The sequence below is a fragment of the Trichophyton rubrum genome (genome assembly GCF_000151425.1).
Source record: "Trichophyton rubrum CBS 118892 genomic scaffold supercont2.3, whole genome shotgun sequence".
In the NCBI taxonomy this organism is placed as follows: domain Eukaryota; kingdom Fungi; phylum Ascomycota; class Eurotiomycetes; order Onygenales; family Arthrodermataceae; genus Trichophyton; species Trichophyton rubrum.
In genome coordinates, this window is record NW_003456426.1 from 1222785 (window position 1) to 1237388 (window position 14604).

At 53.1% G+C, this 14604-nt stretch overlaps 8 protein-coding genes across 8 annotated transcripts; 4 read left to right on the forward strand and 4 right to left on the reverse strand.

The window, feature by feature from the left end:
- Window positions 1-970: 970 nt before the first annotated feature.
- On the reverse strand, window positions 971-2513 carry TERG_03187 (uncharacterized protein; the record flags this gene model as incomplete). Its single annotated transcript, XM_003236090.1, has 4 exons — window positions 971-1069; window positions 1129-1977; window positions 2049-2180; window positions 2280-2513. 4 exons carry the CDS (start codon window positions 2511-2513, stop codon window positions 971-973), a joined length of 1314 nt encoding a protein of 437 aa, XP_003236138.1.
- Window positions 2514-3554: 1041 nt separating this feature from the next.
- Window positions 3555-4247, reverse strand: TERG_03188 (uncharacterized protein; the record flags this gene model as incomplete). The annotated part of the gene is made up of 1 exon (XM_047748039.1): window positions 3555-4247. One exon carries the CDS (start codon window positions 4245-4247, stop codon window positions 3555-3557), a length of 693 nt encoding a protein of 230 aa, XP_047604013.1.
- Window positions 4248-4529: 282 nt separating this feature from the next.
- On the reverse strand, window positions 4530-5768 carry TERG_03189 (uncharacterized protein; the record flags this gene model as incomplete). The annotated part of the gene is made up of 3 exons (XM_003236092.1): window positions 4530-4770; window positions 4827-5587; window positions 5643-5768. The coding sequence occupies 3 exons, from the start codon at window positions 5766-5768 to the stop codon at window positions 4530-4532; spliced, it is 1128 nt and encodes a 375-aa protein (XP_003236140.1).
- Window positions 5769-6243: 475 nt separating this feature from the next.
- On the reverse strand, window positions 6244-8139 carry TERG_03190 (uncharacterized protein; the record flags this gene model as incomplete). The annotated part of the gene is made up of 4 exons (XM_047748040.1): window positions 6244-7422; window positions 7481-7816; window positions 7885-8034; window positions 8125-8139. 4 exons carry the CDS (start codon window positions 8137-8139, stop codon window positions 6244-6246), a joined length of 1680 nt encoding a protein of 559 aa, XP_047604014.1.
- A 533-nt stretch (window positions 8140-8672) lies between these two features.
- Window positions 8673-9446, forward strand: TERG_11958 (uncharacterized protein; the record flags this gene model as incomplete). The annotated part of the gene is made up of 1 exon (XM_047750992.1): window positions 8673-9446. The coding sequence occupies one exon, from the start codon at window positions 8673-8675 to the stop codon at window positions 9444-9446; it is 774 nt and encodes a 257-aa protein (XP_047605872.1).
- Window positions 9447-9943: 497 nt separating this feature from the next.
- Window positions 9944-10501, forward strand: TERG_11959 (uncharacterized protein; the record flags this gene model as incomplete). The annotated part of the gene is made up of 1 exon (XM_047750993.1): window positions 9944-10501. One exon carries the CDS (start codon window positions 9944-9946, stop codon window positions 10499-10501), a length of 558 nt encoding a protein of 185 aa, XP_047605873.1.
- A 116-nt stretch (window positions 10502-10617) lies between these two features.
- TERG_11960 (CMGC/CDK/PITSLRE protein kinase) lies at window positions 10618-11939 on the forward strand (the record flags this gene model as incomplete). The annotated part of the gene is made up of 2 exons (XM_003236095.2): window positions 10618-11019; window positions 11086-11939. The coding sequence occupies 2 exons, from the start codon at window positions 10618-10620 to the stop codon at window positions 11530-11532; spliced, it is 849 nt and encodes a 282-aa protein (XP_003236143.2). The 3' UTR covers window positions 11533-11939.
- A 1361-nt stretch (window positions 11940-13300) lies between these two features.
- On the forward strand, window positions 13301-14602 carry TERG_03193 (uncharacterized protein). The gene has a single exon (XM_003236096.2). It carries the CDS (start codon window positions 13651-13653, stop codon window positions 14527-14529), a length of 879 nt encoding a protein of 292 aa, XP_003236144.2. The 5' UTR covers window positions 13301-13650; the 3' UTR covers window positions 14530-14602.
- The last annotated feature ends 2 nt before the right edge of the window (window positions 14603-14604 follow it).

The window sequence follows — 14604 nt, forward strand, 5'->3', positions numbered from 1 at the left end:
CCCATATTGTTGTCCAGCCCGTGGTCCTTTGCTTTAGACATCCAAGTACCCCGTATATATCTCTGCTAGACACCATTCTACTACCACTTGACTACCTTCAATCATTTTCACTATTTACCTTTACATAATGACTGAGCTGGCTGGATATTGGATTTATCAAAGGTGCTACCTAACAAATTGGTAGCATGTCAGGGGCTTATCTGTATACTAGTTCCTGGAGTTTTTTGGTCTCTGACGGAGTAGTATGAATGTTTGGCTGTTTGCTATATGCCGAGTGTTATAAGTAGATAAACAAGGCGTTCCTGGTTAGTTCCCTTGCTTGTTAGTTAGTTGGTTGGCTATCAAATTCTTGATGAATCTCGTATCGGCGATGATGCCTGTTTGATACCAGACCAAACACGTATGTAACGACAGGGGCTTGCGGGAAGAGTGCATATGCGAGTCTATGCGTAGATCCTTGAAACGCCGTTGAGCATGATCGAACTCTGCAGCGAACGAAATCACAAGCAGGTTAAGATGTGTAATATATAGCCGACAGGGCGTGGATGCGCCGAGGCTTGATATGATACGAACTAGCATGCAGGTATACCTGTGAAACAGATGGGATTAATGTTGAAAAGTCAATTGATATCGTGGATAGACTAATGGGAGTTATGCTGTAAATAGTACAGGACGGACGGGATTGAGTAGACAGAATGTTCATATCATATCATGAAATAAGAAACCGACTAGCAAGTGTAGTAACTAATCAGTTGTGATTGGTGCTCATTTTAGTTGATTTTCTTTTCCAATGCTCCCCCCCCCCCCCACCACGAAGAGAAATGAGATGAAGAGAGATAAGCAGATACAAGACAACGGAATAGGGAATAAAAAGGTATGTCCGAAATTATTTGGGTAAGGGGTTTTGTACATTCGACCAGCGGGTTAGTTATGTGTGATAGGGGATAGTTTTGATAGAGTGTAGCGTAGTCTATTTGGTAGTTTCTCTGACAACGGCATCGACTGCCTCAGCGAAGTAGTCGATGTTGTGGACGTTAAGGCCTGCCATGGAGATGCGGCCGTTCTTGGTCTGGGACGATGTTAGTATATTAATAGTATATAAAACGTTGGGTTAGAGTAACAACGTACCATGTAGATGTGCCACTTCTCACGAAGGATCTGGACTTGTTCCTCGGTGAGACCGGTGAAGCTGAACATGCCAATCTGGTTGGTGATGTGGTCCCAGGTACCTGGAGTGCCCTTCTCCTCGAGACGCTCTCGGACACCCTTTCTCATCTCGAGGATGCGGCCGGACATGGTGCGGAGGTCCTCCTCCCACTCCTTGAACAAGGTGGCGTCATTGAGGATGAGAGAGGCAATGCGGGCACCGTAGGCAGGGGGGTTAGAGATCTCGGATCGCTGCAGGATAGCAAGCTGGGAGGCAACATTGGAGAGGGCCTCGGCGGCGTTCGGTCCGGGAGCAGTGATGAAGTGGAAGGCACCAGCACGCTCGCCGTAGAGACCGAAGTTTTTGGCGAAGGACTGGGAGACGCACATCTCGAAGCCCTCGGAGACAAAGTAGCGGACAGCCCAGGAGTCACGGGCGAGGTCACCGGAGGCGAAACCCTGGTAGGCGCAGTCGAAGAAGGGGAAGTGGTTGCGTTCGCGGATGACAGTGGCAATCTGCTTCCACTGGTGCTGGGTGGGATCTACACCGGTGGGATTGTGGGCGCATGGGTGAAGGAGGATGACGGAGCCAGAAGGAGCCGCGCGGATAGCCTTGAGCATACCCTCAAGGTTGAGACCCTTGTTGGCTGGGTTGAAGTAAGGGTAATAGGCCGACTCGAGGTGGACGGTCTTGAAGATCTGAGGGTGGTTGGGCCATGTTGGGTTGGAGAGGTAGATGGTGGGCTTGGGAGTGGATGGGAAGAACTTGGAGATGAACAGGCCTCCAAGATGGACGGCACCGGTGCCCGAGATTGTCTGGAAAGTGACGACCTAAGGGGTGGGTTTCTAGTCAGCGTTGCTTCATGTAGATGTGACTGGACGAGGTTGGTTGGTTGTCTTACTCTGTTATCTCTGATGGCAGGGGAGTTCTCGCCGAGGATGAGCTTCTGAGCAGCAGTGGTGAAGTCCTTGAGTCCGGCGATAGGAAGGTATTCGTGGTTGAGCTTGGGGTCTTCTCGCAGCATTCGGTCGGCCTGTGACAGTTGTTAGCATGTGTCTTCATGTGGCATTTTGGCCATTAGCAGCATCAGCAGCATCAGCAGCATCAGCAGCATCAGGAGCATCAAACCGACCTTCTTGACGACGGGGAGGACCCATGGCTTTGCATCGGAGTCTCTGTAGGCACCGATACCGAGATCTATCTTCTTGTCGGAGGTGTCAGCTCTGCAGGCAGCGGCGAGACCAAACAGAGGGTCTTCTGGTGCCTTGGGCACGGCCGAGGGGGTGAAGAAGCTGGGCGTCATGATGTGGCGTGAGACAGTATCCAGACGGTCGCGGGCGATGGTCGAAACAGCAGCGGGTGCCATCTTGCAGAAGTGAGAAGCAGGAGAAGCAGCAGAGGCCGTGGAAGAAGTAGCAAAGGGGCAGGTCGGGCGTGTGACAGGCAAAAGAAAGGAAGAAGGCGAAAGGCCGCAGGGGGAATTGCAGAGCAAGACGGAGGTGGATCCGAGGGCCTTCCCGCCGCTAACTCCGAGGTAGACAAGAAGAGGTCGAAGGAAGAGAAGAAGCACAGCAGAACAGCAGACGAAGAAGACGGAGGAGACGAAGAATTCCACCGCCGGCGAGCGAGCAGCGTAGCTCGTTATATAGTAGTTGTTGTCTGTGTCTGTCCGGTCTGCTCGCTGGCTGTCTCATGTTCTCGCGTGTTCAGCGCCCATAGCCGCTCCTGCAGGTCGACCGGGATTGCGGTACATGGCCAGAGGTACGTACCTGGCACTCCGTCAGGACCAGGGGAAGAAAAATAAGGGAAAAAGGGCCCCAGAAAAAGAAAAGCGGCCGCATGGCTGATCGCGTTCACGTCTGTTTCATCTGCTTCTAGGCCTTCTCGCTGACACTTGTCGTTCGTCGCTGGGAGGGCCGCCGGGCCAGCTGAGAGGCTGCACAGCCCTGCTCCTGTCTGCCCGATGACCTTGCGATAACCATCCTGACTGGACGCACCCGCGAAGCCCGATCTCTTCCATCGTCCTCGTCCTCGCTGCCTCGCTGCGCATTTTCTTTATTCGTTTGTTGTTCCGGCCTGCCCGGCAGGGATCGAAGGTGTTCGTGTTGGGATCCAGTTTGGCCCGCCTGGGGGTGCCTGGACAGGCTGGACAGCCGACGAGATCCTCGAAGGAAGTCTCGGGAGCGCTGGGGAGGGATCCGAGATCGATTGGACGGGAGGCCGATGGGCGTCCAGTCGGCGTTTCAGCTCGTCTCGTCGTGTTGTTGCTGCGTTTCGTCTGGCTGTTTTGCATCGTCGACGTCGTTTTTTGCCCTTTTCAGATCTACGTCACGTGTTTTATATAGATGGGATGTCTATACGGAGAAGAAGTAGAAAGAAGAGCAAGAGAAATCATGTATAGAAAAGTCTAGTTGGGCAGCGGCTGGAAGGGCGCCATCTGCTCTAGCTCGAGGATGGCCTCCAGGACCCTGCTGTTGGTGGTGTCTGGCGGGAAGATCTCCCTGTTGCCCCTGATGAACCACTCGCGCTCCAGGAACTTGGCCTCCCAGCGCAGCCGTTCAAGCGTCCATTTAATGAACGCTTCACGTTTCAGAAGCTTTCTCTGTCTTATCCACAATACGTTGTTCCCCAGCATCTTCAGGGCCGCCTTCTTGCGGCTCTCGACCGTTTCATACTCCGGACCAAACACAACAAACTCCTCCGGGACGGTCCTCCACTGCTTGTCGTACAGCCAGTAATTGTCCTGCATCAAGGGGTCAAAGGAGAGAAACACAGATTGGTTAGGACTGTGTGTCGGTATCTGGGGCTGGTCGTCGGTGACGCCCACGTAGATCTTCACGTCAGGCGGATCGAGATTCACCCGCGGGTGGAATGGGGGAAGCTCGCCGGTAAAGGTCCAGCCAGCGGACGGGTTGAGCCTTACTTTCAGTGGAGAAAAGACGAGCAGCCGGCCGGCGGAAAATGGCTGCGAGGTCGGTTCGGGTTGGGGTTGGGTTTGAGCCTCAACACCGAGCTGGGAGCCGGAGCTGCAGCCATCGCCGTCTCCGTCTTGGGGATCTGCAGCTGGGATTTGTGGCTGGATATCTAACACGGTGTCCATCTTTGCTGTTTCTGATCCAAAAGAGGTACGCAGTAGATCTGTAGATGTACTTTTGCGCAGTTGGCGCTGACATCGTTGATATCAAGTTGGGGTGTCATATAATGCCGAGAAGGTGCTGAAGTCGAAACTTGGGCAGGCGCAATCTGGACATCATTAGGAGGATATTACGCCGTTACACGTTATATCCTTACCCATGGCACTCGTTAAGGCCTAATTTAACACTTCGTGGCAGTCGTTTATTCTAGGCCAAAAAGTGCTGCAGTATCCCCCTAAGTTAGTTGACTAGAAAATGGCATCCCACAAGATCAGCCAGACGCAAAGGACGACGGTAGCCCAGAAGACCATCTGGGCCTCGCTGCGTCGCTCGCTCGCTCGCTTCAGCTCCTTGTTGCCTCGCCCGACGTTGGCGTGCGTCGATTCAGCGTCCCGGACCAGCTGGTTGATATAGTCTTCCTGCGTAGCTAAGTGAGCCACCAGCGTCTGCTGCAGAGAAGATATCTCCAGCAACGATTTCTCCGCATTTCTTGGTTCATGTTAGCAGGCGGTAATATGTATACAGATGGATGGCGCTGTACGTACTGGACCTTGCCGAGAGTATCTTCATAATATTTCAGCATGCCGTCATTCTCCTGCGCAAACAGTTGCAGCTGCTCCGGTGAAAGCTGCGATTCAATAGCCGCAGCCTCCTTCTCGTCAAGAGAAACATCTCTGCCGCGTAACACATCTTCGTCTCCACCATCATATCGTCCACTTCCACCACTAATTCCACCACTACTGCCCTCGACCTGCGTATGAATAGGCATCTGACCAGCTTTAGACTTATACAGCACACTCTTCTCCTTCTCTCTGACCCTCTCGATTCTCTTCTCCACCATCTCCCTCTGCACCTCCGCAGCACCCTCTAGCCCCCGCCTGAGAAACCAGAGAACACTCTCACGCATGCCAACGAGATTCTTCTCTGTATCTTCTACTTCTTCCTGCTCTGATGACCGAGGCACATCCACTGCTCCCCCGCCCCCAGCCCACTGCCAGAGCCGCTCATTTAGCTTGCCATGACCGAATTTCTTGCGCAACACAGACGCCTGGGTTTGGGCACGTAGCGATTCAGCTGATGCAAGATTTCCTATCGAGCGGGATAGATCTTGGAGTAAGGACGCAGTGGAAGAGTCTATTGAGTCTCGTTCGGGGTCGGTCAGGTGGGTTGATATCGAGCTTGACGACGGGTTGAGCAGATTGAAGTCTGTATTTTGCGTGTGGCCGGATGGTCTGGCGGGTACGGTGGATAGATATACTGTTCGTATGGACTTGAGATATGCCAGGAGAGACGATATATGGACGTTCTACTGTCTGTTAGTGGGCTATGTCTGGCATTGGGCGGGTGGGATGGCCACGTACGATTCTATGTGCCTCCTTCAGGAACTCGTCCACCTGGGCGCCGGAGGGACTACTCGTCTCGCCGGAGAGAAGAGAGCTGCCACGAGCCCTGAGCAGGTCATTGACTGCTGGTGTAAGGTCTGTCATCGTCGATTACCCGCTGTCTTCCTTTTGTCTTCTCTCTATTGTATTGCATATGCGGAGTTTGTAGAAGTTGAAGACGTCGTTCTTTTGATAGTATTGCTTAGTCATCACATACATGCGAGGAAGAAGTAGATGGACAATAACGACGACGATATTCAAGAAAGTAATGGATAAAAAGGACGAAGATGAGGACGAAGAGAAGCGATAGATGCATGAGAGATCATACGAAGAGAAGACTTGAGACATCAATCATAACAGCTACCAGTATGGACATGACCATAAACTCCATGCTAACCCCAGCTTTAAGCCTACCAAAGCAAGGCAAAACCCCCCAAAACGCCATCTATCAGAACTGATTACCGCCATATAAAAGGCCACAGCATAATAGACCGTACTTTAAAGCGAAGATGAATCTCATTATGCAAGTATTTCGGCAACCCAGACCTGCAAAAGAAGAAAAGAGAGGCAGACGGGTTAGCTAGGCACATGGTGCAAAGCCAGCAGGCGGAATGCATGAGACCCTTACCTCCGTCTTGCCCATATCATTATTCTCCTTTCTAGCAACCTGCTTGGCCGCAGTAACAAGCATGTCGAGATCATCCTGGTCCGCAAGGGTGACCATATCCCCGTCATCCTGCATCTTGATCTTCAGGTTACCCTTGAACCCAAACTTTTCACGGATCTTGTTTTCGAACTCGACATATTCGGTGGTGGGCGTGATCATGATAAAGCGCGTATCCGAGTCGGCATGGACCTTAACGCGGATCTTTTTGATTTCCGGACGGCGGGAAGAATGCCGGTGGCGGCTGGAGAGCTGGTGTTGGGGTGGGCGACTGCCAACCATTTCGAACTGGATGCATTCTCCTGCATCGTCGTCGAGGGGCTCGGATTCGTAGCCTTCTTCGTTGATGTATTCGGGAAGTCGGGTGTGGCCGTTTTCGGTGGTGTAGCCTGGTCCTGGTCCGGCGGCGTACATGGTGTAGTAAGCCTGTGGTTCCTCTGACAAGGGGGAGATGTTGGACATGGGCCGTCGATGCTGGCCGGTAGTTTCGCGGAAGAGCAGTTTTCCATTTGTAGGAGGGCCGTAGCGTATAGCCGAGAGTCTCGAGGCTGGTCCGCGTGGCTCAGAGGCAGTTCGGACAGTGCCAACACGAGACTTTTCCTGCTGGGCCTTTGGTTGTTGTGAATCTACAGCCATTGATCCTCCAATGGACTGTGTCTGTTCAGAGGATGCCCTTCTTCCCAGCTCGAGAACAGGCGGCCGAGTTGCCCTGGTTAGGGACTGTTTGCGGGTCAAGCTACCGGTAGACCCATTGCTAGGTGCAAGAGAGGAAGCCTTCTCGTCTGGCGGTGGTGTTGGAGGGAAAGCATTGCGGCTGATAGGCGGCTCAGACTGCTGTCTGCTCCTGCCTGCAAGGTTCTTCTGCACAAGATTGGTAGCGCCATACGATATGTTCTCTGGTGGCCGGTCGTCTCGAGAGCTTTCGAAGACGGGTATCTTGGTCTCATGACCCTGAAAGCCAGTGAAGGTGTTGGCCCTATCAGAAGCAGCCACCAGTCTCGCCTTGCCGAGATACTCCTTGGTCTTGAGATTCTTGACTTTGGCCTCGCTTGGGCGATATATCACGCCCACCGGTATAGAGAATACCGTATATCCCTAGACAGCTTATCAGAATACGCCACAGAATAAGGATGATGAACTGGGAAGGGCTTACCTCGGCTGTCTCAGCAATGGCTTCGTCGATGACATCGTGGTCTGGCTTTGCTTTTTCCTTAGCAGCGTAGGTCAGGTCATTCATGCCCGACTCGATTTCCTGCAAGTAGATATAGCACAGCCCGCGGTTGAAAAGGACTTCGCACGAGTAGAGCTTGTATTTGAGGCCGAGCTGCTCGTAGTCGATCGTCGTATTGCCTCGCAGGTACAGCAGTGTATCGTTGAAGTTGGCGAGGGCCTCTTCGAAGTCACCGATGAGAAAGTTCGATACTCCCTGCTGGAAGTACGCTATGGCAAGGTATTTGTCTAGGGCGATGGCCCTCTGGTAGCAGTCCACCTAGGAAACAACCCCGTTAGCAAGCATCCCGCCATGCCGCATAAAACACAAGAAGAACACAGACGTACTGCTTTGGCATGCTCGCCCAGCGTAGCGTAGATGACGCCGCAGTTGAAGAGGATCTTGGAGGTGTCTGCAATCCCGCCAAAGACGGCGATGGCGTCCTCGAACTCGTTGTTATCGTAGTGAGCCAGCGCCTGAACCCAGGTCTCGATCTCCTGCTGTCCGCGTCAGTCTGTCATGGCCCCTCTCTCTCTCTCTCTCTCTCTGCGCATCCTCGCCTGTCTCTAGAGCTTGGAGGGACTGACCTGTTTTAACGACATGGCAATTGATGGTGTCCTGGCAGCAACGGACGCAAACTGACGGCGGGCTCAGCTGCTCAGGGCGGGCGCTTAGCAGTGATATATTGACTCGTATCGTCTTTTCTCGCCAGCGAATTATCGACCGGGAGCTTCAACGGACGGCTGGACCGATGGCGGGTGGCGCGCCCAGCGGACAAGACTGTGACCGGGTGTGATGGCCAGGGATGCGCTGCAGGATTCCTTCTGGCTGCTCGTGGCGATGCAGGATGCAGACGGCGGGCGCTTAGGACGGATGCTGGCCCGTTTTATAAAGCCCACCGATGCCATATACATCTAGTTACGGGGCCTGCTGGGTGAGACACACACCCTCTCGTCCGGTCGAGAGCGAGAGCCGGTGGTGGTTCAGGCGGAGATGTCGCTGTCCCGGCGCTGCTGCAGCCAAGCTGAGGCCGGCGGCTAGCAAAGCGGCGAATCACAGCGGCTGCCAACGACTACAATGACATTATTCAATGCTGGCTGACGGTTGGGAGTTGATCTTTTGGTAGATTCACTAGATGCGACGTTTATATATCCATCAGGCCGCAGCGAAGGCTGGAGCAGATTCTCGTCGTGATGTTGAGAGACATCAGATAATCCCCCTGGAGCGCTGCTCCTTGCGCTCCTCCCATACATTCTTGCCCGAGCATGAACACACCATCTTCTCGTTGTCCCAGACGCCGGCACTGCGAGCTACGACGCCGACGATGGTGTCTTCGTCGTCGATGCTGAAGGGGCCCTCGCGCTGCCTCGATACCACCATGCTGCGTCCGATCATCTCCCACACGGCTATCGGCCGGTCCAGGAAGACATTGCCTTTGCCGTTCTCGTCCACGTCCACACTGCCCACAACTCCCCGTGGATCACTGCCACTGCTGCTGCTGCTACCTTGTTGCTGCTTCTCTTTGAGATCTTTGACGGCTTCCCAGACTCCACCAGTGGACTCGGGGCCGCGGGAGACGTCTCCTGTCTCACGGATAGTGGCCCAGTATCGCCCCGGCGAGAGCCCGTTGATCGTCAGGTCGAATATTGTCAGGCCGCTGGAGACTTGTACCATGCGTACCAGGCCTCGTATCTTATTTGCAACGCTCTCCTTGTGTGTTTCTAGGATACACACTGAAGCGTCTTTCCTCCTCCCCCCCGTCAGTATAAGCTGCGACTTGTATCTTGCCACCTTTGTAGACGTACTATTTGATGTCCCACTGCCGCGTAGAATGGCATCCCGACCAGTGCTTTGGATCGCAGCCACGATGGCAGAGGGCGCAGCGGTGCCTTCAACCACGATCAACTGATCTGCTAAGCTGGCATCGACCTTTTTGATGCCTTTAATTTGTAGTTTGTCAACAGGTGTCCGTCCATAACCAGCCAACCCACAGGGAGTTACAGACTAACCAGACAGCTCATACAGCGGCTTCGAGATATCCTTGATGCAGCTCTCGCATGTCAAGGGTACCGCAAATGTTGCCTGTAGCCGTGTTAACTAGTTCTAGTCCGTTCGTGGGCTTCGTTCGATATTGAAATCGGGGGGCTCCAACCGTACTTGAAATGGCTCGATCATGGTATCGTCTCTCTCTCTTTGACCAGAGAATCGCGATCTAAGTTTATATCACTCCATTACTCCGCGGACTCGGTCGGTGTCGTCGTAATATCCCTATCCTGTGCTGTCGAGGGGCTCTTCGACCTTATCCTCCTGGCGGAACATCCTAAGTCCGGCCTGACATCTGGAACTCCGTAGCCCCGAGAGCTCGAAGAACAGACAGGAAGAAGAAGTAAAGACAAGACAGCGAAGATGTCAGCCCCTGCCAAATCTCGATGGGCAGACGATAACCCGGAGACAGAGGCCGAACTCCAGCGGCGCAAGCAGGAGAAGGAGGCAAAGAAGCGCGCAAAGGCAGAGCGACAGCGACTCATCGCCGAAAGGCAGCAGCAACAACAACAACAAACACAACAATCGACGGAGCCCAGTGATAAACAACCGGATAAGCCAGAAAATGGAAGTGAACCGCCTTCTAAACGACGCCGGCTGTCTAATGAAACATCCGAAGATGCTGGCGTTGCACCACCGGCAAGGCTGCTGCAGTTTCCAGCGCCGGAATGGGGCCCTTGCAGACACATCGACAACTTCGAGAACCTGAATGCGATTGAAGAAGGATCCTATGGCTGGGTTTCGAGGGCCAAAGAGACGGCCACAGGCCAGATCGTGGCCATCAAGAAGCTCAAGATGGAAAACGCGTACGATGGATTCCCCGTCACCGGCCTGCGCGAAATTCAGACCCTGCTTGCCTCGAGACACCCGCACATCATCCAGCTGCGTGAAGTGGTCATGGGCGACGCAATGGACGAGTAAGCGATGCCCTTTCCCCCTTTTTCGTTCTTCTTGGTTGGTGAAAAGCCCAGATACATTGATAGTCATTAACCTCCTTGTCTGTCCTTACTCGGCTTTCCCGCAGCGTGTTCCTGGTCATGGATTTCATCGAACACGACCTCAAGAGCCTACTAGACGAGATGAGGGAGCCCTTCCTGCCCTCCGAGACAAAGACGGTCCTACTTCAGGTGCTCGGTGCAGCCGAGTTCCTGCACTCGCATTGGATCATGCACCGGGATCTGAAGACTTCGAATCTACTGATGAACAACCGCGGGGAGATCAAACTGGCTGATTTTGGAATGGCGAGGTATTACGGCGATCCGCCCCCGAAATTGACGCAGCTGGTTGTTACGCTGTGGTACCGGGCGCCAGAGCTGCTGTTGGGAGCAGACAAGTACGGTACCGAGATCGATATGTGGAGCATTGGCTGTATATTCGGGGAGCTGTTGATCAAAGAGCCTCTGCTTCGTGGCAAGAACGAAGTAGCCCAACTCTCAGAGGTAAATCTTCTGCCTTCCCACCGTCTTTTGTCTCGTTAAAAGTGAGTTACCTGCTGATACAGTTAGATATTCGCCCTTACCGGGCCACCAACATCCCAGACATGGCCAGGCTTTCGCTCCCTCCCCAACGCCAAATCACTTCGTCTCCCACCGTCTTCTTCTGATCCTTCCGGCCCGGCCGTTCCCCTACTACCTCGCTCAAAGTTTCCCTATCTTACTTCTGCAGGCCTAAGTCTGCTCTCTCACCTGCTCGCGCTCAATCCGGCAGCCAGACCAACAGCAAAGTCATGCCTGTCCCACCCGTACTTTCGTGAAGATCCCAAGCCAAAGCCCAAAGAGATGTTTCCTACCTTCCCGTCCAAGGCGAATCTGGAGAAGAGACGGAAGCGTGATACCCCCGAGGCGCCAAAGAGGGGGGAGGAAGCGCCTAGGCTGGACTTTGCGAATGTTTTTGGGGGAGGCGATTCTGGCTCGACAGAGGCTGGAGCTGGTTTTTCTTTGAGATTGGGCTAGGTCCTGCCGCCTGCAATGTATTTTTCATCTAGCTCCTCTTGTGCAGTACTCTAGAAGACGATTTACGGCGTTCAATTGGTCCCTTTGACGTGGCCCGTGAAGAGCTGGTCATACCCTCCTGCCATCCACAGCGAAGCCACACAATTGCCAACACACCCAAGGATCCTCATGCCCAAATCGGCTCTGTGGCAAGGTCATCGGCGTAACTCAACAATATCAAAATATTTTTCCTTTTTGCTTTCCTGAGAGCCGCAAGTCACGGGATGACGTCATCCCTTTAAGCTTATTTTGCTTAGTAACCATGTAAACATGACTAAGCAGGTCATCTTCTGCCTCTCGACTTCTTGTGTCTTTTTTGTTGGCAAATTTGTGGAACCAAACGAAGAAATAAGGAGCCTGCGCAGCCAGGTTGAGGCGAGTTGGTTGCTGGATGCTTTGCATGCTGTGGTAGGTCCGTCATCCGCGCGAGGCTGGGTCTGGGTGGGTTGGGTGGTTCAGATCAGCCGAGCTGCGCGTAGCAACCATGACGGGAAATTAGGTAGCAGTGATATCTTGTATTTTCTTTTCTTTTTTTTTCCTTCCCTGCATCTTTGGTGGTGGGATATGAGCGGTCGATGTCCTTCGATCTTGTCTCGACACTTGATCTGTGAAGGCAGAGGACCAGAGCTCTTCGTAGCGAGTAAACCTAGAACAGCGCGTTGCTCCGAGACAATATGGGAACGCCGCAAGCATCGACAGGACTGTGATTCAATCCAGTTCAAAGAAATAGCGACCCTAGCAAGTACCAATATCGAGCTGCGCCGGACAAAATTCCGCGCAATCAAATGCTGGAGATGACCCCACTGCCGCCGAACCAGTGATACGAAGATTTTTCCATCGAATAGGAGAATTCGCTTTTGAATGTCCACATTATTTCGATTCTCTAGCTCTGGTATAAGCTTCAAGAGCCCACTCAACCGCACTATTTTATGTAAACAGTTGACCGGGTCATCGGGATATTACCAGGACTACCTTGCTGTCGCCAGCGCACCAGTCAGTGTCCAGTATCCGAGACTCAATGAACGCCACAGCAAATCCAGGCGCGAAACAGAAATGACTTCCCTGAATGAGCTGTGCCACGGGCGCGTACCAAATTACCGTTCCTCTTCCCATTGAAAATCCGAGTCTGGATCGCATCGGGAGTTACACTGGTGTGGAGGGTCATCTGGTATCTTTGACACGGCTAGTCCGCGGAATGTGCGTCTTTACGGGCTCTGGATCTTGAGTCTAGGGTCTCGTTTCATGCTGCTGCCCGTTGATCTTGAACTTAGACCGCGGCCGTTCATGGCTATCAAGCAGGACGTCGGACGCTACGGCGAGTACGCAGCCCATTGCCGTCGCCCAGCCAGGTAGAGGCCAACACCTCTGGGTATCATTGTCTCGTCCGCTCGCAGCAGCTGTTGGTGCTCTGCTGGTAGTTATCATCGTTGCCCGCTGAAGCTGTGAGGTCGAGATAGAGCCGGCGCTTAGTCACCCGCCCGTCTTTGTCTTCGTCTTCTCCGCGACCTCAACATCGCCATTCAACAGCCGCAGCAGCTGCGTCTTAACAACTCCAGCAACCGACCTCCGACGGGAAGTATAATGGCCCTGCTCTAGTTCGTCTTCCGTGACTAAGCCTGCATCTGCCGGCTTTTCGCGTCGGCTGCGCGCTTGGCGACCAGGATTTTCTTGCTTCTGCCGCGAACTCATTACATCATAACGCGGATGGATGGAGCAGGGCCGGGGAGCCCTGGTAACACATCCTGCACACCCTGTTTGCCAGAATACGCTCGCAGCATTCTTTAAAAGGCGCCGTCTCGCCGTCCGTGCTGGGTATGTTCGTCGTGCTTCTCTTCCTTGCCACTTTTCTCTTAAACCTATGTTCTGACCTCCCGTTACCGGCGCAGATAGCTAGTTAGGAATCAACCTAAAACCCCTGAACTCTCCTTGGGAACGCCTCTCTCCCATCGCTATTGGCTCACCCAGCAAATGAGTTGCGGGTGAATGAGCCGCCGATAACGCTATCTACGGGCTCTCTGTCTGGCTCCCTTTTATCTTATCAGCGCATTCCGCCATTTTGAGTCAGAAAGTCAATCCGCCATGAGCAAAGGGGGGGATATCATCATGGCGGGCGCCGTCGAGGATTCCTGTCCTCCTTCTGTTCTCCCATCACAGTCAACATCGTCGTCGACTAGCAGGAGACAACAGAGCAACATGAGCCTTTCTCAGACCTACTTTCTTGCCCAGGTGGCCCGCCACAAGCTGATGAACGCTGCTCGACAGCCTGATAGAAACCTCAGGGTCCTCACCGCACATGCAAACATGTTAGATGGCCTCATGGCAGACCTGGCTGAGGCAGAGAACGAGCAAGAAGACTGGTTCAATCAGGCTGTCAGCTATGCTAATGCCGGAAATGCTGTAACGAACTTCAACAACGACAACATTCATGATACACTCGGGAATCCTACCTCCGATTTCGACTTTGACAGTGAAGATGATGACGACGTTTATGACGAATTTGACGACGATGACGATTACGACGAGTGCGGGTCAGACTGCAGCTGCAGCTCTGGATCTGGATCAGACAGCGGAGAGGACATCGTTTTCATGTTAGATGCCCACAACCGTGCTATCCAGAGAAAGCGCTCTATTTCAACACTATACAACGAACTAAATTCTACCCGCTCCGATGCAGAACAAGAAGAAGAGACAGATTTTAATTACTATAATAGAGACAATATCCAGCAGCCACCTGAACTTCTTCATGATCCGGACGAAGAATCAGACGACGACAGCCAGCCTTCGTCTCCAAGACGGAATAGCTTTGACTTCTTTGCTGCATCTTCCCCCACTATAGAGGAAACCCTGACGAGCTCAGAAGTAGAAAAGGGGGCCGAAATCGCTCAGAGTGACGATAATGATGAAGATGTACCACTTCTCGGATACTGTTTTTCTCGCTCTTCGGTGTTGCATGGTTAGGTGCTATGCTTCTTATTCTTGCTACTTTGTCCTACTCCTCGCTGGTTGGGGGCTGGCGGTTTTGGTTGGGAACAT